Raw genomic sequence first — 27163 nt, 5'->3', positions numbered from 1 at the left:
AAACTTAAACAATTCAACAGGGAAACGGACCATCTCAGAAGTTGCTTCACAAGGTTTTATTCAAACACAGGGGTTGTAAATAAAAAAAAAAGGTCTGAATAAATGAAATTGGAAGTGCTAAAGGCAAAAAAGGTATTTTTTTGGACGGTTTGTCTATACACCACCATGTAAAATCAACTGCAATGTATTATAAGTACTTCACAGGCAATCAATTTAAACCATAGACTGTAAATACTAAGATTTAAACGTATCACCCAATTACTTGTTTTCTCTTTTTGTATATTGATATTGCACTTCTCCACTGACTGACTGACTTATTCAGACAGCAGGTCATACAGTCGGCCTGCGTGAACAACTGTTCCACATGGTTCATGTTTAGAAGCATACACATCACAAAATGATTTGCCTGGAAATGCTTTGGAGAATAAACAAGGGGGAAAAAAACAAGGCAATGAAAAGCAATGTAGAAAAAACAGTTATCTGTCCACTGTGTTTAGGTTAATTGAAGGTAAGGAACAAAGTTAAAACACATAACAGTGTATTTCTTAGGTCAGTCAGGTGATAATAAGATGATTCATTGCAAAAATGTGGGATTCTCGACCTTCTTTCCCAAATGTCCTCAACACACTGTTGATAATTTTTCTGTGGGGAAAATGAAACGCTTATAGTTACATCTTTTGGGGAAACTCTGTCGTGGTCAGTTTTTAATAAACCTGAGGTCTGGGTTAGGATCAAGTTAAGAGTCGTTGTTGGGGTTAGATCTCTATCTAATGCTACATGCTAATGATGAGGATACAATGGAAGAACATTGTGGTGATAGTGACAGAAGACGTGTAAAAGTGCCTTAGGTTTGCTCTATAAGGAAATAATAAACTCCCTTTAGTTCTGAGCAATGTTCAAGCCGTAAAATGAGAAATATATTCACCGCCTGTACGTTCTACATTTCTTTTCTGCTTCATGATGAATCTGTCAGTGGCTCGTAACAAAAGAACCAGAGAAATGTTTTAACAATCTTTGCCTCAAACTTTCAGAGTGCATGCCATGGCTGTTCCAGACTAGAATCGTTTAGCTTCGTCTGCGTTAATACATGTGCTGCTAAGCATTACACTGCTCCTCCCATCACAATTTTGTAGGTCCAACTCAACATGTTTTTCATTGATTTTAAACTTTCCCATTTATGACTGATACAGTATATATTTTGTGACAGTGACTGAAAAACAAAACAAAGTGTCTGTACAGTTTTTCAGAGTTTGTACAATGAACCATGAAAGTGCTGAAACAATTTCCAAAAACAACAACAACAAACCCTTAAGAAGAGGTTGTAGATTTGACACTAAAATCTTCCATCATGTTGGTTGAGCTCAGGGCGTGAGTCCTTGTGCGCATGGGCCTGTTTTCACTCCGAGCATTGTGAGTAACAGGCCTCCCACTGAGAGCCTCAGCCCACTGGGTGCTGAGAAAGAAAATTAGGATGGAGGAGAGGAGGGAAAGTGAATAAAATACGAGGAGAAACCGCATCAATCACGACATCCTGCTCAACAGCCCACAGTGACTCCCTGCGGCGCTGAGAGTATCTTAACCTCCCACAAACAATCCATCATTCATACTAGCGTGACCAGTTCCACATTGCCGTGACTATCCCACATATGAACATTGGGAGTCACCCACCATCCAAGCCCACGAGAGTCCTGACACTAACTGTGACCCCCACCACGCTGCACAAGCTCTACAGCTCTGCAACTGACCCTCATCTTCTCCTCTCCTACACTAGGTGACCAGCCTCCTCTAAAGACAATTTGTTAGCCAAGGAATCAAATAATAACCTTATCATGACTCCTCACATCTCCTAGCACCCTGGCCATATGTTCTGGTCAAACAGATGGGTGATACATATTCCCTCACCCAGAGACGGGGTGAGAGTCAGGGCTAGTGAAGGCCAGAAGAGAACATAAGGCAGTTAGGGGGGGGAGGGGGGCACAGATCCGGTGCGACAGACTAAAGAATTGACAGTTTTTGTACAGTGTCAGATTAGAGAAAAGTGGTTCTGATCCTGTTGGACACTTAAGACCCCTAAACGTGTTGAAAACAAAGCCAGCCGTGCAGCAAAGTGTGGCTCACTTAGAGTACAAAGGGGATGTTTAGTGCTGAAATAGTTTAAACTCTGCCCTGTACATCCAGCTAAAATCTCATCGTCTTTTTCATTTTAATCTTCCACAATACCCGAAGTTATGAACATGAGGTTTTTAGTGTCATACAATAATGAGTGTTACGTTTCTGCTTAGAAATCCACTAAGGGCCAGTGTCGAGCTTTTAGTACAAGTGAAATACAATTGAAACAAGCATGGCATTATAACGATCTGATTACATGAATAAAACCACATAAATGTTTATATGATGTAAGACACATGATGTCCTTTATGATGGAGAATGTAGTGTGGAATATACAGAAAATGAACAGGTTAACCTTAGACCTTTGGAGCATTTGGTGAGTTTGGTGATACTCCGTATGATTCAGGCCCTACTCAAGTCACTGGGTACATGTGTGACTGGGCTGTTTGTACTTGAGTGTGAATGATGGAGTAACTGTTTTGTGTGTGTGCGTGTGTGTTATGTGTGTGCATGTGTTCACAGTACAGTGCAGTACAGTGTGTGCAGTGCCAGAAGGTGCAGGCATCTGTGCAGGTGTTTTTGTGTCTTATCCATGAACCTAGCTTTCCCAGTCAGGGCCGGCCAGCCCGTCATCGTCTGAGTCAGAATCTGGTGAGGCCTCTTTGATTCGGCGCAGGGCCTCATGGATGCTCCTGGTCAGGGGGTCTGTGGAGGCCGGGAGCTCTCCCTGGTCCTTTCTCTCTTTTCTAGGGACACGCTTCAGTGCGACTCCCTTGCGAATCTGAACCAGGATGCTGTTGGGGTCTTCGTCATCCTTGGTGGGAAGCAGGGACCGCTGATCGACCTTCCTCAGGTGGAAACTGCCTCTCTTCAGGGAGGCCAACACCTCGTCCATGGGAGTACTCACTACACAAGAGAAAGAAGGAGAGCTGTGATTGGCTTCCGTACCTAGCTAATTAAATAAAGCCATCTAGGGCGATAACAAGTTGCTGTACCTCTTCTGCTGTGGGAGTCAAACTCTGGAGTCTTCCTCAGCTTTTTTCTGGCACTAACTAGTTGGCTGCTGTCAAAGAAGCGAGGGATAAACGGGCCAAGCGGAGAGAGGGAGAGCTCCTTCTCTGCTGCACTCTTCCCCTCCACCTTCTGCCCATGCCGACCTGGGCTCACAGAGGGGGACAACTCCTCCTTCGTTGGCAAAGGTGGAGGAGGGGGAGGGGGAGGAGGAGGGGAGATGGGGGATGCCAGTAATGAGGACAGTGAGCAGGGAGAGCAGGAGGAGTCAGCAGGACTGGGCACAGGCAGTGGAGGGAGGGATGCTGTGAGAGCTGTGACAGGCTGAGTAGTGAGCGCCAGGGTTGGGCTGGGGTCCGTCTGTACACTGGTGCTGAGACACAGCGGCTGGCAGTGCATCTCTACATGCTCCTCCCTCTCACTCAAGCTACTCAATTCCGTGCCTCTTCCGCGCTCTCTTCTCCTGTTGTGAGACACGCGCAGTCGAGTGGATTTCAGAATCACCTGACCTGGGTACCTCTAAACAAAGACACAGAGAGAAGCAGAGGTCAATGAGTAAGACAAAAATGGAATACTTTGAGATATTTTTGTTTATAGGAGGTAATATACCTGCTTGAAAGTGCGCAGTCTGTCCAGTGTTTTCTGTCTCTCCTGACTGACTCTGCTGTTCCTCATCGCCTCATCTTCATCTTCACTTTTCAACTGAAATATATTAAAGTTTACAGAAGGAGAGATTTACGGACTCATATATCTTTATTGACATTCCATGATATCATTATAAAAAAAGGATTTACCTTGTGGGATATAGAGTCCTTGTGCGTGGCTTGACGTTTCTGCTGTTTCTGAGTGTGACTCGATACACAGATCTCCTGAAGAGAGGTGGAGGGAGAAAACATCAACACAATGTTTAACATAAAAAAAAAGACATCACTATGACAACTGCTGGAACAAAATGTTGAAGGTCAGTGTTACATACCATATCTTATTAGATATCAATTTGAAAACATTTACTACAATATCCCTTTGTAATGTAGGAAATGATCGCAATAATAACACAGCAGCCATTTCACCATGTCACCATGATCAGGCTGGGAAGCTCAAATGCTATTATAATGTCTTAATGCTATGTATTATGTTTGCAAGTCTTGTAAACGTTAGGACGTCGGCTAAATAACGTCTGCTGAATCGCTATCTCTTCTAAAAGGGAACGAGAAGTGAAATCATGTAGGAACATTAGGAAACACTTTTAAGTGAAACATAATCTGATTACCAATAAGATACTGTTAGACAACAGATAACACTATAATCACAGTGACTTCCTGCCTAACAATACCCTTTGATGGTGCAAAAACGTTTGAAAGTAAAGGTGTACATTTCTAACAAGTAGCTGCTGACATTTTTAGCTAATTAACTGAAATGTTAGCGAGGTATTGGTTCAATGCTAATATTAGCTAATGTTACTTACTGTCGGTAGCTGTTAAGTCATCAAAACAAAATATTTTATAAATCATTGAGACAGCTAAATTACAACATGCTAATGTTAGCTGTTACCTTCAGCTAACTTATTATTAGCTTGGAGTTTATGCTTTTTTAAAATCTTGTAACTTTATCAAACACTTATGTTAGCTTGGAAGTGTTTAAATACTAACATTAGCTGTTGTCCTATTGTAGTACTTTGTGTTTGTATTTTCAAACACTTTTCAAGTTGTTATAATTTGAATTATGGCACAATGTTACTCCAGATTTGAACTGCCCATTGTCTTTTAATTTGCTGATCAATTGACACGATATCTCTGAAATGGTAAGAAAATCAAAAAACAAGTGATCAACGTGGTAATTATTAAAGAGGTCATTGATTCTTTCCGTTCTGAAATGTAAAGACTTGTTTTATTACAAAATGATGCTTAAAATGATCGGAGCAAAATCAAAGTCACATCCAGACTCTGTACAAAAGTTACTCTCAATTCAGGAGAATCAATATGATTTGAGAAGTGTAAAGCTATTTTTGTGGCTTATAAATGTGAATGATTTATCTGTTCTTGTTTTCTTTTCACTTCTGGGAGCTGCTAGCTTAATTTGATCAGAATGTAGGATAGGCTTACATGAGCAGTTTGCTTCTGCCTATGCCTGTTCAGTCTCTACTGTTTAAACTGTCAATACCGTTCAGAATTGTTGTATTATGTATGATGACTGAATAAAAAATACTACTACTACAAGCAGTGAAATCATACCGATTTGATAAGTGCCATTCATTAAAAGGATTTGCAAACCTGAAAAACAGAAGAACAACATTCACATTCAACAGCTGAACTTCCCATCCTGAGCATGACATCAGAGGAAAATGATGGCTGTTCAAATGTGTTGGTTTGGGTCCTCTTATAGTTGCAGGGCCTATATCATAACATCGTACTAGCTACAGGTACAGTGCAATGTAAAACAACATAATGTTCTTCTTCATATTGTCTTATGATTTCAATACAGTATGGCATGGTTAATCAGAGGAACCTAACAAGAAGTGTCAAGGTTCATTTCTGCTCGTCATGAAGGTCAATAAACCAGAGTGCTAAACACACACTTTATAAATAAAATACCTTTCAGGAATAAAGTATACATGAGTAAGATGTACACACCCTCTTGTTCCTGAGATAGGAGCGCTTGGCAGAGATGCGCCCCCTCCTTGCCTCCAGCTGTCGAGCGCTGACCTGAAGTCTGCGCAGCTCTTCTCTCTCTGCAGTGTCATTCTCTGTTATATCATCTGCACTTTCATAGGTGTCATAGTACACCACTTCATCCTGACGCTCTGAACACAAATAAAGATCTTTCATGAGCATGACAGACACTACACACAAACAATAACATAAATAATTCTAAAGACTGTTACTCCAAAGGTGGTAGTAAAGAAATGAAGATTAAACACCTGTCATCTGTCTGCGAATGCTGTCTAGTTGAGCAGTGAGGAGCAGCTCTTCACATTGTAGTATCTCCGCATGTATGTCGTACAGTTGAAGTTGGAGCTCGTAGTACTGTGACTCCATGTGGTCCAAGAGAACCATGGCATCCTCACTGCTACACAAACTCTGCATCTGAGGGGACAGGACAAAAAGCACAAATTGCACAGTCACAAGACAGCTGTGTGTGTGTCTGTGCGTTTGTGTTAAGTGTGTGATTATGTCTATGTTTAGGTTGTTTCGAATACAGTCAAGTCGTTCTACCAAACCTCCTCTCGAAGTGTGTGTTTCCTCTGCTCCAGACAGATCTCCCTGGCCCTCTGGAGCTGCAGAGTTTCTTTGGCGACAGAGTAGCGAAGTCTCTCCATGCGCTCCACCGCTGCAGTCCATGAAGATTTGCCAAACTTACGCTGGTCCACCTTCATCCGCTCATACACCCCTACACACACATAAACAGACACAAAAGAAAATATTTAGTTGAAGTGAGTCAGCAACAACATTAAGAAACTTTCTTCTCTGGTACACAGTCACACCCACTGATGACTATGTCTAACAGAAGTCGAGTTCTCTTCAACAATGTAGAGGGAGACATCTATTGGCACATTTAGACATTACAATGTCTTTCACTTCAGTTTGTTCTTGAAGCCTCTCAATGGTTAGATTTTTGATTAAATGAGTGTCAAATAATAAATGGAACAATCAGTAGTGCAGAAAAACTGGAATGAGCAGAGGTACATTGTGTAGTTACTCTGCAGAGACGATCTGCTGGCAGAGCTGTTTGATCAATAGCTTGTCCTTGTTTCCTCCTGTCCCTGTTGTCCGAGCATGGCTGTCTGCACTCCCTCATTACTTCCAAATCTATTTAGCCCTGGCATACAAAACTACACACAGGTCAATAGCAGGCCAATGGTGCCGTGTGTGTGTGTTAATGTGTGTGTGTGTGTGTGTGTGTGTGTGTGTGTGTGTGTGTGTGTGTGTGTGATCATACAGAGTCCTTCCTCTGCTGCATCACTGACATTGACATTGACAATGATGGCATGCTGTACCTTTCTGGGCTCTCGCAGTTATCTCAAAGTATTTTACAGTGAACTCCTGGATGTTGAGAACTGCCCCCTGAGCTTTCTTCTGCCAATCAAAGTCCTCCTTTTTCAGAGCTTCAATCCGCCTTGGACCCAAGTAATCGTTCTCCATGGAAATCTGTTGAAAGAGAATATTTTTCAACAAGTATCATAAAATATATTTTGTCACAAACGTAAGAACATCAAATGAATCCAAACTGTATCCCTTCTTTGTCCTTCTCTCCCTCCCTATTGTTTTAAGCAGCTTTAAAGTATCAGAAAGAATCTCTGTTAGGAACTATTAATGCCACTTTTGAGAAACATCAGTTGTAAAGTAAGATACTTGAGTAAATATGGCTCATGATACTTCAGCTGACAGTAACTTTCAGTAAACTTGAGGTTTACCTTTTACCCACTTGTACAGTGTTTTTGAACATATATTTAGGTAACCTGAGTGTCTACCAGAGGTGTCAAGGAACGAAGTACAAATACTTTGTTACCTTACTTAAGTAGAAATTTTGAGTATCTATACTTTACTGGAGTAATTATTTTTCAGCCGACTTTTTACTTCTACTTCTTACATTTTCACACAATAATCTCTACTTTCTACTCCTTACATTTTAAAAATAGCCTCGTTACTCCTATTTCATTTCGGCTTGTTTTCATTAATTTTCAATAATATAACATGATAGTCATTATGGCCTTTAGAAAAATGTTTTTTTTGGGGAGGTGGGGTAGTGCACTATAGGCCTCTGTGGCGCGGCCTAAGCTTTTGTCCTTAATGACATTTTTTTTCCCCCTTACATTACTTTTATACTTTAAGTAGTTTTGAAACCAGTACTTTTACACTTTTACTTGAGTAAAAAGCTTGAGTTGATACTTCAACTTCTACAGAAGTCTTTCTAAACCCTAGTATCTATACTTCTACCTGAGTTATGAATGTCAATACTTTTGACACCTCTGGTGTCTACCAACCCATAAAATGTCAAATAAACCCATCCAGTCTGCATAAGTCTTACAACACAGAGAAAAATGCTCTGTTTCAAATGTGCTCTCCTTGTGACGCCACAATGGGATTCTGTTAAAAAAAAAAATCCCCTCCCCTCCCCTGGTATCTCCACCCATTAACTCCACCCCCAGCCTAGAACAAAACTTTTGCGGAGGTCCACAATTTTTATTCTCCCTAGCGAAGGAGTGATGTCTACCAGGAAAACATAATCATCATCTAGACACAACATAGGGAATTCATTTTGTGAAGATTCTTGAGCTGTAACAATGACTTCTGGTGTTTGTAGTGAGGATAAAATAATGAATGATGCTATATTAATTTATGCATTGCATTGAATTAAACCTGTGAAAACGTTACTATTTCCACAGCTCGAACTGTCTTTATATTCATCTAGTCACTGAACACCCATTTAAAGACAGCTAAAGACCACATTATGAAGTGCTCAACAAAGAGCAGAAATATGAAAAATGGACAGCTTGAAGAGGAAAACAATAGTGGCTTCTGAGGGATAGAGAGAACTTTTACAGAGCAAAGGTTACATAATCTCCATCCCTGACCCTAAGTAACCTCACTGCACCTCAGCTCACACTGCACTGCTCAGCAATGTATCATTTACTACTGCAACCGCCTGCAGTCAGCTTACTGTAACCCTGTCCATCCTCTCATTCTATTCTTTGTACATGCCTTCACATACTTATTTTAAACCAGTTGTCTTTGCCGTTATTGTTCGTTTGAGTGGGGCAACATTTAGCATTTTTTTGGATAATAAAGTAAAATGAATTTGCTGCTTTGCAACTCATTGTACCCTGATATTCTTGAAAATCAGGAATCTTGTTCTCATTGTTGCCTTGTTGACTAAATATGTGATTGTTGACCAATGTGAGTGAAAAATTGTCTTTTGAGAGATTCTCTCAGATGATGTATATGTTCTGGATGTGTTACAGTTTTTTTACGATTGCTATGAAACTTTTTTCAAAACTTTTAACAATTTTCCTAAACTCTTAACACAGTTAGCACAACATCCGTCTCTGAATGCTATGCAATTAACACATTTCTTGTTGCTTTGACACAAAATGCATACATTTAACACAAACTTAAATTGCTTGAACTTCTTTTACACACAAGCTCAACCAAGACCAAAACAATGGCTTTTTACTGCCAAATTTACCAATCATTTCACACTGTATGTCAGAACAGATAACATCATGTTCTAAACCTAACCTATAGGCTAAAGTCTAAGTGAATAGCTGTTCATATTGTAGATTGAAACACATATATATCCCCCTGTATTTTTCTCCATTGCTACTGAGAAACAGCTGATTGAAGTTATGCAAAAAGTAGAGCAACATATGGGGGGGGGGGGATACCTGGATGAGGATAAGGTAGAGAGGGAGAGCAGTTAGAATGCGTGGTGACACTCAAAGAAGGATCAGAGCTAGGGTAACTGATGAAATGAGAGCTACTATCATAGACCATGTCATAAACCACGGGTTATCAAACAGAATGGCTGGTGAACGAGTACAGCCAAATTTTAGACAGGACACAGTGGCATCCATTGTCCGGATTTTTCAAGAAACCAACAGGTAGGATATTGTATAATGGCTTATCCTACTGCAAAGAGTAAATCATTTTTACCTTGTATTACAGTTACTGTAAGCCTCCGGTTTCTAATATGTAACTGTATTTTGTCTCTCTAAGGATTCAAAGTCTACCTCCCTGAGGGGGCAGAGGAAAGCACCTAAATGAAGAACAGGAACTTGCCATTTTCAACATGGTGATTGCTGACAATGAAATAAAACCTTTACTGCAGCAATTCTGTCTCTGTCTTCTTTTTTTCATAAACCGTACCTTCTATAAAGCTACTCTGATATGGGTTAATCCTTTCTTATTTTGATTTCCTGCAGCAAAAGAAACAAAATACATGCATTTACTTAATCCAGCAAAACAGAAATGTAGAGAGGCTTCAAAAGAAAAAGCAGTGCTAAACACAATCTATGATCAATACAATATACTGTCTATTGTATTAGGGCAGACCTGACACTCACAAAGTAATGCAGTTTCTGTTATTCCATCTGATGTCAGTGTTTTTTATGACATTGTGATGTGATTGACTAAATGTTCCTGTTGGAAGACAACATGTGTTAGTGTTTTGGAAGATTTTTTGATCTTGAGACATGTTTACAGTGTTTTGGTGGACATGGTGTATTGTGTTTGTGTATTATATTGTATTTTGAAAATGAGTGTTAGAGTTTAGTTTACAATGGGTTGTTTTGAGCATGAAATTAACTGTTTTGCCAATTGTGTGTTTGGGTGTGTTGGTGTGTTAAGAGTTTAGGAAAATTATTGAAGAAATTGTCATAGCAATCGAAAAAAACTGTAATATAGACAGTACATTTATAAAAGCACATTTATTTTAGACTGGGCAATTTCAACGACAGAAATAAAGACATGTGCAGATTTTCAAATTACAAAAGTGGACTAAAAGAAGAGAACAGAAAAACACTCCTTACACTAAGCACATTTAAAAGTAGGGGTGATACAGATCTTCACACCCTACAGGCTAAACATAGACCAGGAAGTGTGAGTTCAACATGCTGTTGCCCCCCCATGTAAATCAGGGGGTTCTATGGTGTAATGGTTAGCACTCTGGACTCTGAATCCAGCGATCCGAGTTCAAATCTCGGTAGGACCTGCATGTGTTTTGTGCTGAAAAGGCCCTTGACAGGGTGGAATGGGGTTACCTGTTTAATATACTGGAGAAATATGGGTTTGGCCCCTATTTCATCTGGTGTGTTAGTAGTTTATATTCTGGGGCCTGTGCCTCTGTTATTACAAACGGTTTAGCCTCTCACACCTTTGAACTACATAGAGGGACCAGACCGGGGTGCCCCCTATCTTCCTTGCTGTTTATCCTTGCACTGGAGCCTCTTGCTATTGCAATAAGAGAGAACTCTGATATCACAGGAGTGACGATAGCCAATAAAATTCATAAAATATTATTATATGCAGACGACATTATCTTGCTCCTCTCCCAGCCCCTACAGTCAGTTAAGAACGTCTTGGCAACAATAGATGATTTCTCCACCTTCTCTGGATACAAAGTAAAGTGCATTTAACATTTCCGTTCCGCAACATGGCATTACATATTTAGGCATTACATTTCCACAGGATATAAAGAACATAGCAAAAGTAAACTTTGGACACACACTTGAGGAAATTAAAAAACAACTCGGGAGGTGGAAGGGACTGAACCTATCCCTTTGGGGTAAAATACCCTCCATAAAAATGATGGTCTTCCCCAAACTATTTTATTTACTAAACATGCTGCCAATCCAAATACCTGATAATATATACAAACAAGTTAATAAACACATACATCATTTTTTATGGAGTGGACACAAGGCACGATTTAGCCTAACAACTTTACAAACACCCAAAGAAAAGGGAGGGTTTAATCTGCCTAATCTCCAACTATATCAGTGGGCTTTCACACTTAATAAGTTTATAATGACAGTTAGATCTCCCTTACCCGAGCCATCCTGGGCTAATATCGAGCAGCACTTCATCCTACCCGCTCAGTTGAAAGATGCTATACATATTAAACAGCAAGGTGTAGTAGAACAACACCCTTGTCTGAGTTTCATTTACCACATCTGGAGGAAGATTCATAAAATTACCAGGCAAGCTGAATTACAGTCTCCATGGGTACCCATTTGTGATAATCCTTTTTTAACTATAGGTAAGAAGCCAATCCAATGGAAGGAGTTGCATAGAAGTGGCGTTTCTAAAGTGGCTGATTTATACACAGAGGTTGGATTCAAATCATATAATGATCTGAAAGCAGAGATGTCTCCTGTTCAATTACCTTGGTGGAAATATTTCCAATTAAGAAGTGCTGTCGTATCCCTCAGGAATAATAGTAAAAAGAACCCGTCGGCAACACATTGGGACAAATGCTTACTAGAACGAGATCAATCTAAAATAAACACACCTGGAATCTATAAAGAACTTATCAACAAGATAACATTGAACTTTCAGGGAACAAGAAGACTGTGGAGTACAGATTTAGGGTGCGACATAACTGAAGAAGAGTGGGATGAGGTCTGGCGCAGAGCCCATATAGTCTCCAAGAACGTTTCACTGAAATTAACACAATTCAAAACCGTGCACCGATACCACTGGACCCCTAGTAAGTTACACAGAGTAGGCCTCAGACAGACAGGCACCTGCTGGAAATGTTCATCTGAGACAGGGACCTACCTGCACATGGTCTGGGATTGTATAAAAATTAAGAGCTTCTGGGTGGAGGTATGTCAAAAAGTAAGTGAAATAATAAGTAAGCAAATAGACCCAGTCCCTGCAGTTTTCCTGCTTGGTGTAATTTCCAGACTCGAATCTCAAACTAACAGCAAGTGGCTGGCTACAGCTTTTGCAGTCGCTAAAACGCTAATATACTGTAGATGGAAAGACGTTTCAGCTCCCACCACCCTAGACTGGTATCATGCACTTGGAAAAATAGCCAAACTGGAAAAAGTCATTGTCACTGTATTCTCTTACTAAAAATGTATACAGGTAAATCAATCGCTCTTTACAATGTGGAACATTGACAACATATCATGTCACAAGGAGGTTTACACCAGACCAACCCTTTTAAATATTTATGAATATTTTGCATGTGGTCCTATGTTATCTATGGCACCAATAAGGGGCTTGTCAGTCCAATTTAAAAAAACATTCAATAAAAAGAGAATCAAAAAAAAAAAAAAAAGAACAGAACAGAAAAACACTCCTTACACTAAGCACATTTAAAAGTAGGGGTGATACAGATCTTCACACCCTGCAGGCTAAACATAGACCAGGAAGTGTCAGCTCAACATGCTGTCGCCCCCCCCATGTAAATCAGGGGGTTCTATGGTGTAATGGTTAGCACTCTGGACTCTGAATCCAGCGATCCGAGTTCAAATCTCGGTAGGACCTGCACATGTTTTGACCCCTTATCTAACAAACCCCCAAAGGAATTCCTTAAGCAGACATGCTTGACAGTGACTTCACACATTGAAAATTCAAAGAGAGCAACAGAGCAGAGAGAGAAACAGAGTCTCCTCTGAAAAAAAGAAAACAGGAGTGCTGGAGTTATGTGAAGTGAAAGCTTTAACCTTTGACCTTTCACAGTCTGTGACAGTGTTTTGGTTTGAAAGAGAGGACTGACAGCTCCATTTTTTTTATTAAATTGCATTTTGAGGAGTAAATCTCTGAATGTAATTAAGAAAAACTAAGTATCAGTATCAGTATTAATTTCAGTCTGTCCCATAACCATCGAAAACCTCTTCACAGGAGCTTTAATGTCAATTCCCCTGCTTAGTAAAGGACATAACCCCCAGCTTTCTGTCTTCAGCTGTCTCATCTCCGCAGAGGAACCTGAGATTGTTTATTCAGTCACACCCTAAACAGGAAAGTCCTCTGACGTTGCTCTCCATCACCTCATTTCTGCAGCATGCCTGCTGTTCCCTGGGTGTCAGCATCATCGTATGTACCTGCAGTAAACCTAAAGGCCCCCCACACACACACACACACACACACACACACACACACACACACACACACACACACACACACACACACACACACACACACACACACACACACACACAATGACTTATTCATGTCTCACAGAGACTGCAGGAAAATGGAGATCTACAGGGCTCCTTTCCAGCTCACAGTATGTAACTCAATCTGCCCGAAAGCAACACCACACAAGTGGTTCAGAAAATGTGGAAAAGGACAAAACTTGCAATTAAGTCTTTACACCAAAGGTTTGGAAAAGCTGTATATACAGTATAAGATGTAGCAGTTTGCTTCCTTGTTCACAGATGTTATATAGAAATGTGATACCAGAGACTTTGCCAGGTGCTGTGCTCATGGTGATGAATGTTGGGTCTAACAAAGACTAGACCTGCTCATTGTGTAAAGTGTCTGGAGATAACATTTGCTGAGTCGGGGCTATACAGAAAAAGATTGATTGATTGGTTAATTGATTGGTTGATTGATAATACTGATTTGCTTATGACGATATATAAACACTTTTAAACTACAGAAATAGACAATAAGAGACCATTTATATTGAAACGTGATGCCTGAGTACTTTTAATACTGATGTTCTGTGTCTGAGTCAGTGAGCTAAATGTAAACGTGCCAGCACTGCAGTAACATGACCAAACCTTAACGATTTAAGCACGATGATTAACACAAAGCATTTCAGCTAACGTAAAAAAAATTATGTTATGAACATCAATATATTGTGCTTCATGACTGCTTAATATCTGTCCCAGCAGTGGAATGGAATTTAAGCCCAATCGCAAAAGAGCCAGCTTCCATGTATTCTAGTTAAACATAACTTCTGAATTACCAGCATAGAATTGGCCAACATAAATGTGAAAACAGCTACAAAATCTCACATACCCACTTTCAGTTCTTCTATTTGTCTCCTGGTTTGATGTCAACTATTTTCTCACTACATCCACTAGCTGGTCATCCATGTGTGTGATGTGTGTGAGTGTGTTTGTGTGTGTGTGAGCTATGTACTTGACAGTGGAGAATTGTGATTCTAAAAGTTCCGGAGGCGTGGTTGAGAGCCAAATAGGTTTCGGCGAATGAATGGGTGAACAGACTTTGAACTAAGGACTGAGATGCATCACACAAATGTCCTTGATGATGGATGGGACTCTTCAAAATCTTATGTATAGAACAGCTTTTATGCCTTCATTATGAGACAGGACAGTCAGTCAGAAAGAGAGAGAGAGAGAGAGGGGGAATGATATGCAGGAATGGAGCCACAGGTTGGAGTCAAACCCAGGCCGCCCGCTCTCCAGGACCTAAGCCTCTGCACATGGGGCGTGTGCACTAACCACTAGGCTATCGTCGCCCCTGCAGAACATCTATCAATACTTTTGCTACAAAAAAAACACTTAAAAGTCAACTTCAACTGGTGCAAACTGTTACCTTGATTTGCTGCCGGCGTAGCATTGCTAGTTCCCTCATGTCCCTGAAGGGCTGCAGCAGGTACTGGTACAGCTGTGTGGAGGCCTCCAGCAAGCCTCCGTACGCGTGATCTTCCTCCTCATACAGCTCCAACAGGTCTACCATACTTTCAATGGTCTTGTGCTTCTCCTGCAGCTGCATCACAGGAAATGACATACAATTCATTTAACATCAGCGTCCAAAAAAACGACCAACATTAACTGAGATTTCTCTGTGAAGCACAAATCTGAAAAGTGGAATAAGGATCATAACATATCGTACTGCACTGAAAGATGTAATGTCATTTATGTTCCTCAAACTCTGCTATCCATTTAACAGTGTGGAAAAAACAACGACAGAGAGTAAGTTAACCCATCTCAGCAGAATAAACTTTACACATTTTTTAGTGTCACTCAGCAGTGAATAGAAAGTTGCACCTTACTGCGAGCCTAAGAGGATGCTTTTTATAACTATAAATAACGGGAGTATATCAGACCATGGCTGAGTGAGCAGAGTCCTTTGTGCTGCTGGGAATTAGATCAATACACACACATTTTTGCCAGACTGAACAATCCTGTAGGCTACCAGCAAGCACTGAAATAGCCATTAACTCAGCCCTCAGATGGAGTTGGACGATCAATAGGCGTGTGTGTGTGTGTGTGTGTGTGTGTGTGTGTGTGTGTGTGTGTGTGTGTGTGTGTGTGTGTGTGTGTGTGTGTGTGTGTGTGTGTGTGTGTGTGTGTGTGTGTGTGTGTGCATGCGTGTGAGTGCGTGTAAAAGATCCTACAACACCACAATAATCAGACAATGTTTAAACGAGCTGCAGAACATTTTCCATGATAAAGACGGGAATAAGATCAGTAGCTCTTCCCCTTCAGGATGAATGCAACCCTTTAGGAAACAGGAAATCCCTCAGAGTCACGACTTTTGTTGAAACAATTGGTGCAAATAAGCTTGGGCTGGTGGTGCACATTATTTTTTCTACTCAGGCTGCAAGGCAAAGACTCTCATATCTTATTTTCTGCCTGTTTATATTGAGTGTGTGTGTGTTTCAAACTGTGAAAATAAGAGTGGTGGGGGGGGGGACTGACTCGGTGGAGCCTTGTTTTACTGCACCAAAATAGAGCAGAGAGGAAATGCCTTGGCCAGAAAACCCATACACACATCAGTATACATGGATACAGTCCAATGACTTTTTTTCAAAGATTTTACTGTGATCATGCTGTAATGCTACAGTTTTGGCAGTACAGTTTAAAAAAAAAAAAGTCATGTGTTTACTTTTCTTCTATTTTTTTGTGCTATTGTGATATACTTCCACATAAAAAATGATTTAATCAAACCACTACAACCGCAAATATTCTGTAATCTTTGAATTTCTTTTTATTAGATGAAGTCATTTAGTTCTAGCAGGATATCAGATTTCAGCACTCATAACCAATAAGTGTGTATTTAAGAATCGGTTCAAATAAAAACAGTATTTCTTCCTGCATTCAAAGCTACTAATTCATGTAACTCTCATCCTTGGTGCACCCGTCAGTTTAATGGTAAGGATTCATATTATGTTGTTAATAACAAGTCAAAGTCAGTATGGCTCTCTCTTCCAACTGATCTCTCAGAGGGCTTCTTGTACTGTCTGGCTCAATAAGTAAAGGCTGCATAAACATAATGCCATTGATTAGTAGGACAAAGTAGGAGCCAGTGAGTATCAACATATAGTCTATTTATATAAAGAGCAGTTAATCAATCACTAGCTGCTGCTGGTGTGTAAGAGGAGCAGAGCTGGGAAATGTAGAGTCTGCGTCTGGATTATGTCTCCACTGTGTCACAGCTGCAAAGCAGAACTGTAACGATGAATAAATATCCCTGCTGCTGTTTGAATAATGTCTACATACAGTAGTTGTAACCAGTAATGATTATCAAAATTTCTACATGTTCAAACATCGATCAGAGGATCTGTATTGTCTCAATGTTTAAATAATGATCTGTAGAACCTTTTCGTTTGAATAATATTACGGGAACGAATGTTAAATCCATCAGATATTATGAGCAAATATTTCCTCACTCAACGACATTGACAAAGAATAAAACATTGTCTTTCACCAGGTTTTGAAGAACTAAAGTTAAACTAAAACAAATGAGACTGCTAAGAAATTTGATATTGAGGTTTTATATAAAAAGTGAATAACCGAGTAAGTTTCAGTAAAATGGAGACGACCTAAATTATTAAGATAATGCAAATAAAAGGAATAGGACACGTTATATTAAAGCAACCAGCTCTATGTGGGACAGTCCAATGTACCGTGTGTATTCCCATATAGTATAGTTTCTTTATTTTCTAACAGAAAAAAATAGCTATGTGATGCACTTAAACTGAGGTCCATATCCTGAAAAAACAGTTCATCTCCATTTTTGAACTTTTGTTGTGTGTCCACAACAAACAAACCAACAGAGGTGTTTTGCACAATGCTCCATCAAGGGGCAGTAATTAGAGATCGGACAGATCCGATCTAATATCTGTATCGGGTCCAATATTGACTTAATTTACGTATTGGATATTGGACTGACAGTGCTGATCCATGTCACCGATCAAGAAAGGATTTAAATGTGAATTAATTTGATACAGTTAGCATCAACATGATGCATTGTGTTCCTCTCCACAACACTTTATTGTGAGTTCATCTTTTACCAATACTGGGAAGGAAGGTCATGTTCATGTATTTAGGGGAGTGTCTTTGGTATCTTTTGGGTCGCACACTTAACAAATCTAGCTTACCATAGCTGGTTCATCCAAAACTGCCTACCCAAGCCCAAAGTGCCCTGTCTCCTTTAAAAACCAGCATTCAGCCACTTCCATAAGTTTCTCTATTGAATCATCAGGAACTGTCACCCACACAGTGCAGACACAGAGAGCAGTCCCTACATATCAATTTATTAACTCGCAAAAGAAAGATTTCATTTTAACTGTGTGTGTGTGTGTGTGTGTGTGTGTGTGTGTGTGTGTGTGTGTGTGTGTGTGTGTGTGTGTGTATGTGTGTGTGTGTGTGTGTGTGTGTGTGTGTGTGTGTGCGCACTTTCATCTGAGTTTCTGTTTCTCAGCTATTCAGATATATGTAAACAGCCATGCAGACCATATAATATTCCGCAGATATGATTTGATTATAGTTACACCATAGATTACAAATTATTTTCTCGAGATCTTCAATGTCTCTGCGGATTACAACAGCAGATAATTCTTCAAAGAAAATAAGTGCTTTCACTGCGTTTGTGTCTTTTACTTGACTCTCTCAGCTGAGGAAGTAGCAGATAGCCACGCTGAGAGAATAATATTTAACACAATACTCATGGTTACAACCTCATTTTACAGATTTGTCCCTCTCTTGATAGCTATCCAGTAAAGTTGGTGTCTCAACTGTGTCCCAAAGATATTTCTTTCATTGGAAAAGAAGAAAATTGTTCACACTTTCTCTGACAGCTATGTGGTGTCATTAGACCATTTATGCTACTTGATCTTCCACACTCGGTTTACTTTAGAAGAAAATACTTAAAGGCTTTATATGCAATTTTTTGATCCAGCAGATGTCACCCTTGAGCACCAGCATGAAACCAAAACAACTCGCGCTGCATTGTTGTGTTAGCATGCTAATGCTAGTGATCTTTATTATGCTCGTATCTTCACACTGCATGTAAATTTACCCGAAATACGCGTGATCTAGAAACACAGTTAAGCAGTGAGTACAGTGTGTTATTCTTCTTTTCTCTAGTCCCTCAATTAAACAACTTTTATACACGAGGGGATGAGCCGGCCGTCCGTCCGGGCGATGTAAACAAACTGAAGATAGGACTCTGAAAACTCTGAAAACATCACAGACAGTGGGACTCAGGTGTTACACCCATTGTAGACAGTCATGACTCACAGAGTTATTATCAGAGGATAAACTTGATTTCTATTATATTTAAGTGTGAAAAATCACATATAAAGCCTTTAAAGGAAGAGTGTGTGAGATTTTACAAATAAATACAGTAGAAATCAAGTATATCCTGTACGTAAATATCTCTTTTGAGTCATGACTGTCCACAATGAGCTCGAGCCAAGGACAATTTTGTCCGCCGCTTGGTAATTAATTATGTTGCGTTCCATTTGATAACTCTTCAAACACGAGGGGAGGGGGGTTGGTGGTGTGTCAATGGCGGAGGTATTGCCAAACAGCAGTTTGCTTTGGTTTCATGCTGGTGCTCAAGGGCGACATCTACAGGATCAAAGAGTCGCACATTCTTCCTTGAACATATTCATTTATTTTATAACTCAGGGCAGGCCATCAAACGACTGAACTGCAACGATGACCCTGATGACTGATGAGTTTTATTTTGACTAAATGATGGTTTTATGGACGTTTTTATACATTCTCAGTTTCCTGTCGTTACCTGATGAACTCTAGAATTCAATGTGTTTCAATACTGTATGTTTATTGTTTTCACCTGACTGCAAACCAAATTCCCACTCGGTGACAATAAAGTTGAGGTTGGGTTGACTCTTTCATCTCGGTTTAATTCTCTTCATCGAAATTCAAAACTAGGAAATTATAAGATTCACATGATGCTTGAAACAAAGTTATGATATAAATAATCAACAGTGTCATACATTTGTTCATCAACGTTCTGTTAAACTTGTCTGTATACTGCAGTGCAGGGCACTTACAACTTAAAGCAATTAAGTACTGTATGTCTATTAATTGTCAACTTGAGATGTATTGCTAGAACATCACACTTCCTCACTGAACCATTTTGGTATGTCATAGCCATGCTCAGTCTGTTGGCCTTTTCAGTACAGCAGAAAGACAGTGGTCGTGAAACTGAGTGTGAGCTGCACAGAGAGAGAGGCTACACAGACTATTAATCAGAAGCTGGACTCGTCATGGAGTTGCTGTGGGAGGTAAACACACTCTCACCTCTTGCAGATGTTTTGTTGCACGGTTCAGGGACTCCTCATACCCGGACTGCCTCAGCTCGCTCAGGCTCTCATAGTACTCGTCGGGGTCGTCGTTTTCCGTGAACAGAACCTGCGACAGGATCTTCCATCCACACGTATCGAGCGCGTGGCCCAGGTACATCTGTAAACTGTGGCAAAGCTCATCCATTTCAGTCTCGGGTACCTCCGCCGAACCGAACAGCACTGTCCACATCCCGCCTGGTTCCTCGGGAAACACCGGGAGGCAGGGCTCCAGGTCAGAGTTCACCATGCACAGTTGCTGGTGGATGGCCCGGAAGTCCTGGAAGGAGAAGAGTCCGGCCCAGCTGCAGTCCTCCCTGCTCAGACTGTCCAGCTCCTCAAGGTCCAAGCTGTCCAATGAGGAGGACAGAGGGTCCTCTCTTAGTGATTTCATCACATCCGTGTCAGGACTCATAGGGGATTCTGCAGATTTAAGCACAGGTTGAATTTTGATAGGACTTGGTTTTGTCTCTATCACGAGCTTGTTTGTAGAACTATATCCTTTCCCCACAGCCTCCCTGGCTCCCTTGCTGGGGCTCCTTGATACTTTATCCCTGACAGGACTTTTGGGCCATTTTGTTTTGTCCCCATCCTGGATGGTCGCCTCAAACAGAGGGTCCCTGCCAAAACTTCTCCTTTGCACCGTCCTGTTGTGGCAAGTTATGGCAAATTTACCCTCGACCTCATTCCAGGCGACTATGAAAACAAATTTATGCCTTTCCTTCTCTTCGAACGCATTCGGGCGGACAGCTACCCATCCCGACTCCAAATTATCCTCCATTGTGAAGGACATTTCTGCAAAGTGATGGGACAATTTTTTTTTTAGAAAAGCCTTCTTGCGTCAACAGAGCCTTCGTTTGCACCGTATAATGGACGTTTGAAGCGTAGTGTTAAAACAGCGTTTAGCAGACACAATGTTCTCACCGAGGAGAGTCTGCATGGAGGGCTATCCTCCTCCTTCGTTCAAGCGGATGAATTTCGAGGACCGCGGTGTCATTTCCCATCTCTGGCCCACCTGCCTTCCACTTACTGTTTATCCAAGCCCCCTGCAACAACTAGCCTTGACAATAGCTCTCCTATCCTACCTTACAAGACTCGTCTGTGACACGACATGTGTGGTCAGCAGGTCCAGTGGTCGATCCGTCTGTCAGATTTGTCCCGTTATTCTCGACGTCTCGGCTCAAGACCTTCTTTCTCATCACACATTACATGCGGGATACAGACACACCAGCTCGCATCGTTTAAATGCATCAGCCTGAGGACATGAACAGCTGTTATAAAGGCGGGTGTCCTACTGCACTGTCTGCAGAAAGGTTTGCATCGTCTCCAAACTCACAACATTGCCATGTTTTCTTCATCGTTTGCCCAATAAGACCTCATACGCAAAAAAATAACAGTGCAGTCTTCAAGTACTGTAAGAATATCGGAATTTCCATAGAAGCAGCTTTAGAACATGAGTTTGATATTTTACTTTTTTTTAGATAGCCTCTGTTGGTTGATAATGACATCGTTCGTATAGTAAGTAGTATTATTACTCTCTAAATTGCAAGTAAACTACATTTAGGCGGAAATCTTGCGAGTACTGCGGAGAGCAAGTTTTGGTTGATGTGAAAATCTAAAAAGATCCGAGCAGAATTTAAAGGCAACACCAACATCTCAACTCTAGCAGGGCACGTACGTACGTGCTGACGTTTCAGGTTGAGGGGGGGGGGGGGGGGGGGAACAAATAACACATTTATACAATATATCTGGACCTCACTTCCTGCACTGCAACAAACTAGTTTGCGATTGGTCGATGTGTATTTGTAATCAGGAGATTCAGTAGCCAATATCATATTAATGTGCACTACTTAAGGTGCTTTTTGCTCACACTAATTCTTCGTCTGTCAAAAGGCATGTCATAATTAAAATCTAATTAAACTGAACAAGATATAGACCAAAATAATTTTCTTTACAAACAAAAATCAACCTTTAAATGTACAAATATTGCTCACGTTATTCCTTATCTATCTCTTTAATGCTTAGAAAGGAAAAAAAACAAAACAATTGTAAAATACAATAAATGATAACCCTAGAATGCTGTGTTCTTGTCACATATAATGCAAAATACAATTTACCTTGGTTTTCTAACACAATAGCCTGTCTACAAACCCCCTATAATGTGTACAGTCAATCTTCGTCTTTTGCCTGCTTCACTTTTTTGAAAATGTGTGCTCAAACAGGCTGTTTGGAGATTTTCCCTTCATGACATCACAAAGGGCAGTAACCCCTCCCCCAAAATGGGGACCTTCTTATTTAAACTTTTTGAAAAAGGAGTATAATTTTTGACCCTTTTAAAATAAGATGGATTAGTGTTTGAAAATGTCAGCTATAGCTTCAGAGATGGGCCAGTTTCTTTTTTGTTTCACAATTCATGAATTTCGATTTCTATATGTTTTAACTGTTATTGTTACATTCAACTGGTCAACGGTGTGTAGGGTTTTCCTCTACTTGGCAATAAGGGAAAAAAAGACAACAGACTTATTGAGGCTGGTTTAAGATGTAAAAGCAAAGTGGAATTTATTTTTTCCCAGTCAAACTCCCTCTCTGAATGCACAGGTCACACATTAAATCACATTTAATCTCAAATCCTTCACTATTTTGAGACTGATCTCACATTCAATTCTTAGCTTAAATCAATTCACAAATTGATTCTCAAAGCACATTTATGAAAAGAGGAAAGAAAAAAAACATCTCTATCACTGCTGATTTTCATTTGTGATGGGGTGCATATGCTGTCTCTCTCCATTTAACATTCAAGAAAAGGGTATGACGTGTTATAACATAGACGGATTATAGGATTCAAAAAGGTTACATGGAACTTGGATAACACGTCTCAACCTCTGTTATTTCTGGTGTACAGAGATGTGATTGGTTACATTTTGTAATTGTTAAGGACTCTGAATCTATTGGTCAAAGTTCAAATCTGAATTTAGACGTTTGAATTGTGGGGACTCCTCACGACCCAAGTGCTACAAAAAGCAAGGGCAAAATTGTCACAATAACTCCAAAACATACTTATAGACATACTCAGTGTAGGGTTTTATTTATTAACCCTTTTGAGTCTTCCACTTTTTCCTTCAGTTTCCATGTTTTGTGAGTAGGTTTACTTAAGTGATCTCCAACATACTTTGTCACACTATTTGACATTTGGCTGATGAGCAGAGGAGAAAGGCATATTGTTTGAGAAAGAAAAGACCAGGTTGTTAATGGCCTATTGTAAAACCAACAAAATGCTGAGGAAACAATTTCTGTTAATTTATATAACAATCACTCTTGTGAACATTTACTTCACTTTCAAGGCCATATTCTTTATCCTCATGTAACCTGACTTTTACCCCATTCATGTAAATAAGTGACATGCTGATAACGATAACTGAGAAGTGTTGAGAGCCATGTATAAGGTTTAATAAGAATAAAGTTTACTGTGCTACATTTATATCCTTTCAAATGTTTACAGAAACATCTTTACTCAAGCACGTATAAAGAAGATATAGACAAAAGCAAAAGACCATGTAGGTTAAAAAGTTTACAGTTTATCTACAGTCATTTAAAAGGTAGATGATTACACTTTGTGCTCAGAGGGATCCTTGGCTATGGGAGATGAGAGCACATTTTTTTCTTCAATGCCCCTGTCGAAAGTTGAAAAAGCAGACTTGTGTTAAGAAAGAGGTTTGGCAGTGCTGTGAAGAATTGTAACCATTTTATAGATAGATAAAATGTTAGGCCAGTTCCAAAGAAATAGTGCTATACGTTAGCAAGTAAACATCTAGACTGCAGTTACAGGCAATAAAAATAAATAATCAATCTTTATGATGACGGCCTTTTTGGCTTTGGTTTCTCATAAAGAGGCGTCAATATTAAATTCTGTTTCACAACCACACAAGCTTTAAATTAAATTGTAGTACAAGGTTACTACTAAATAATGTACAGACCCTGATAGTCCTGTTCCTGCGACTGATGATCTTCTCACTTACTCATCTGCTGGGGTGGCCATAGATGGGCATGTGGGACGTCCAGAAGCAGGCAAAAGGGTTTCCCAGTACTCTCGACGAGCCCTGAAATAAAAATTGGATCCTAAATATCTTTGCTCCATAACATTTAAATAACATTAAAATGCCACCTCGTGTTACCCTCCTTTGCTGTCTTGTGTAATATTGATGTGAGCAGCTATGTTTCTGCTCAGTCTTACCTGGCTCTGACCCAGGGTTTAGTGTGCATCTCCAGTGCAGCTCCCCAGAGTCCATGTTTCTCTGAAGCTGGTGGGAGGAATCCTCGCTCTGCAGCCAGCTCTTCAGCTATGGCTCTGATATGATATGCCTCAAATCCACAGCAGCCTCCAATGTAGCGAATTCCTGCATTGTAAGCCTCTCTGGCATACTTATGGATGTCCCAGCGAGTTAGTGATCTAGTCTCCAAAGCTAAAATGAGGTCAGATGTTGAATTTTAGGCATTTTCTTATTTGGATGTTGTTGTATAGGGAGTAAGATGGAATTAATATGCACAAGGACAATAACATTTTAGACCAAATGTTTCAAACCAACAACATTTTTCCAACATATAAAAATATTAGTACATTCTACTCAATGCTCAATGACAATGCTGACCAAAGGGGAACTCCGGTAGGCTGACGTATCCAGTGTGGTTACACTCAGGTGTGTGAAAGCCCAGAGGCTGGACCATGAGATGAGCTTTGAGACCAGCTTTCTCCAATCCTTCTTTCATCAACTTCACTGTACGGACGCACGTCAGAGGGTCCAAGTGGCAATTTATTCCAACAATGTCAGCTCCTGCACATCAACACATGAAGAAATGTTCAGATTATGGAGCTTAAACATGAATCCAGATTTGATGTTTTGTACTATACGAGGAGAAACTCAGTGTACCAGCTTTGACCAGCCTAACAGCACACTCTCCAGGCGGGACTCCATTCATGTCTGCCTGAGGGGAGATGCACAGAGTTGCACCCACTGGTTTACCGCTGGTCTTCAGCACCTCCACTGCCCACACTGCCTCTTCCACATGCTCAAAGTACTGCAGAGAAAAATGCTTTTGATCAATATGACTTGGCTAATAAAAAGGAGCCCTAAAAATTACAAGTTGATAAACTTCTTTCCTTTTGCCACAATGTGAATGTTCAAACCCCTAGTTTCTCATTTTATGTCGGTAATTTGCTGATGGGCAAGGCAGACAAGGTCAGTAGAGATGCATGATCCATTCAGACATTTGGTTCAATGTTGACATGACTTGAAGTTAAGGAACAACAATCAACTGTACGTACCTCCACTATCAAGAAATCAATGTCTTTCTTTAGGAAGTCATCCATCTGTTTCTTAAAAATGGCCTTGACCTCCTTCTCGCTGTGACTCTTCACGTAACATGGAGTCTGAGAGACACCCCCAGCGACCAATGCGCCCCCCTGATCTGCCACCTCCCTTGCCATGTCACAGGCTGCATCATTGATCTGAGCCCCCTGGATAAGACAAGAGTGGATATTTATCATTTCTTGTAAACACAAGAATTATGTTCTCAGAATTTCTAATTTGACTCTCAAAGTTTCTCCACTGACAGTGATGTTGGTGACATTGCCACTGATCTCCAGTTTATCCTCGCTGCAGTAGAAGGTGAATGTCTGAATCACGCTGGCCCCTGCTCTCAGGAACTCCCTATGCAGTTGCCTCACTGACAGAGACGGAGAAGAGTGGCCAATTTGAAAAACTCATCCAGAAATATTCAGCACAGATAATAAGAGCTTGATATGGATCAACTCTGATATGTTAATAAATGACAGAACAGAAAACCGCCCCTTTGAGAGTTCTAGTTTCATCAAGTCACTGGCAGGTTTTTTTTTTTTTTTACCTGCTTCAGGATGTTCGACAGCAGCCTCAGGTGTCCAATGTCCAGCCTTCACATAGCCACGCCGCTCCAGCTGCATAACATAACCTCCATCACCTACAACGACCTCCCCAGCATCCAGGCGCTCCAAAATACCCTAAGTGTACACACACACACACACACACACACACACACACACACACACACACACACACACGCACGCACACACACACACACACACACACACACACACACACACACACACACACACACACACACACACACACACGCGCACACACACACACACACACACACACACACACACACACGCACACAAACATGCGGTTAATTTATGTTAAAAAAGAGACGTGTTCACAAACTGGCAGTTTGCATGTCCCTTCACGCTGAAGTGTAAGAACAGGTTACTCAGGCATGAAATACCTGAAATAGTAATGTCTTGATGCACTGCTGTTCTTAAGTCTCCTGGAAATGTGATTTTTTGTTTTGTTTTAAGTGTTTGAGTTTTTTTCTAAAATACTCAAAAAGTTATGAAGATTTACAACCCACCCTTAATACAAAAACACACATGCAAACAAGCTGTCACATTGTTGTCTTTCTCACTTCTCTACTGCCAATGCAATGATATTCTGAAGCATGCTTCTTGCCTGCTGATCGCTCATACTAAACAAAATCTAACTCTGTATTCATCGGGGGGGAGTTAGCCTGTTTAATCAATAATCTCGGTTTGCAATGTAGGTTACCACTTTACACTGACATTTTGCTTCTCAATGCTGTGTAGATTATGATTTCCTTAAACCGACATTAAGGTTTAACTTCACTCTGGTATTTGTTTTATGCACTCCTTAGTGTTATCTAACTGCATGAGACTCCAGACTCAGCCTACCACCTGCTCAAGACAAAAACAAAGAACGAGAAAAAGTTTTAACTTTTTTTTTTTTACTTACCCTTCTCTTGCTCTCCATCGTAGAGTTTGCAAACAAATCAGAGAAAATGAATTAAAATCTGTATCAGGTCTCCAAGAGATGTTCTACAGGTGAAAAACTCAATGACTGTCACGCACCAGCCACACCGTGAAGCTTCAGAGGCTTTTCATGTATGCTTTTCATACAAGGTCCAAAAGCGATAACTC

At 40.4% G+C, this 27163-nt stretch overlaps 2 protein-coding genes and 2 non-coding genes across 5 annotated transcripts; 2 read left to right on the top strand and 2 right to left on the bottom strand.

Moving 5' to 3' along the window:
• Window positions 1–37: 37 nt before the first annotated feature.
• On the bottom strand, window positions 38–21710 carry LOC132974169 (junction-mediating and -regulatory protein-like). The gene is made up of 10 exons (XM_061038029.1): window positions 20099–21710; window positions 15135–15308; window positions 7115–7265; window positions 6338–6507; window positions 6038–6203; window positions 5751–5920; window positions 3915–3989; window positions 3730–3822; window positions 3105–3639; window positions 38–3015 (listed from the first exon to the last, which is right to left on the bottom strand). Exons 1-10 carry the CDS (start codon window positions 20930–20932, stop codon window positions 2708–2710), a joined length of 2676 nt encoding a protein of 891 aa, XP_060894012.1. The 5' UTR covers window positions 20933–21710; the 3' UTR covers window positions 38–2707.
• On the top strand, window positions 10756–10827 carry trnaq-cug (transfer RNA glutamine (anticodon CUG)). Its single transcript has one exon. It is a non-coding gene; the product is annotated as a tRNA-Gln (tRNA).
• Window positions 13041–13112, top strand: trnaq-cug (transfer RNA glutamine (anticodon CUG)). Its single transcript has one exon. It is a non-coding gene; the product is annotated as a tRNA-Gln (tRNA).
• A 958-nt stretch (window positions 21711–22668) lies between the features above and the next one.
• LOC132974168 (betaine--homocysteine S-methyltransferase 1-like) lies at window positions 22669–27139 on the bottom strand. 2 transcript variants are annotated; one of them, XM_061038027.1, is made up of 9 exons: window positions 26979–27139; window positions 26038–26170; window positions 25748–25860; window positions 25460–25651; window positions 25065–25212; window positions 24786–24968; window positions 24371–24599; window positions 24112–24236; window positions 22669–23812 (listed from the first exon to the last, which is right to left on the bottom strand). In XM_061038027.1, exons 1-8 carry the CDS (start codon window positions 26994–26996, stop codon window positions 24152–24154), a joined length of 1101 nt encoding a protein of 366 aa, XP_060894010.1. In that variant the 5' UTR covers window positions 26997–27139; the 3' UTR covers window positions 22669–23812; window positions 24112–24151. The 2 variants fall into 2 exon arrangements, with proteins under 2 accessions (XP_060894010.1, XP_060894011.1); XM_061038028.1 differs by having other exon boundaries at window positions 22669–23810; window positions 24152–24236.
• Between the last annotated feature and the right edge of the window lie 24 nt (window positions 27140–27163).

The sequence above is a fragment of the Labrus mixtus genome, chromosome 5 (assembly GCF_963584025.1).
Source record: "Labrus mixtus chromosome 5, fLabMix1.1, whole genome shotgun sequence".
In the NCBI taxonomy this organism is placed as follows: domain Eukaryota; kingdom Metazoa; phylum Chordata; class Actinopteri; order Labriformes; family Labridae; genus Labrus; species Labrus mixtus.
The sequence above is the reverse complement of the archived record's forward strand: the minus strand, read 5'-3'. Positions and strand labels throughout refer to the sequence as shown.

Bases quoted from the DNA above. Each gene is read 5' to 3' on its own strand.
- LOC132974169 (XM_061038029.1), bottom strand. From the start codon at position 20,932: ATGTCCTTCACAATGGAGGATAATTTGGAGTCGGGATGGGTAGCTGTC. The intron at 5,921-6,037 runs GTGTTTAATCTT...ATTTGTGTTCAG, and splicing joins CATTCGCAGACAGATGACAG to AGCGTCAGGATGAAGTGGTG. The intron at 3,990-5,750 runs GTGTGTACATCT...ACCTCTCTTCAG, and splicing joins CCTATCTCAGGAACAAGAGG to GAGATCTGTGTATCGAGTCA.
- LOC132974168 (XM_061038027.1), bottom strand. The intron at 25,652-25,747 runs GTCAGTGGAGAA...TGTCTTATCCAG, and splicing joins GCAATGTCACCAACATCACT to GGGGCTCAGATCAATGATGC. The intron at 24,600-24,785 runs GTCAGCATTGTC...ACCTCATTTTAG, and splicing joins CCTACCGGAGTTCCCCTTTG to CTTTGGAGACTAGATCACTA.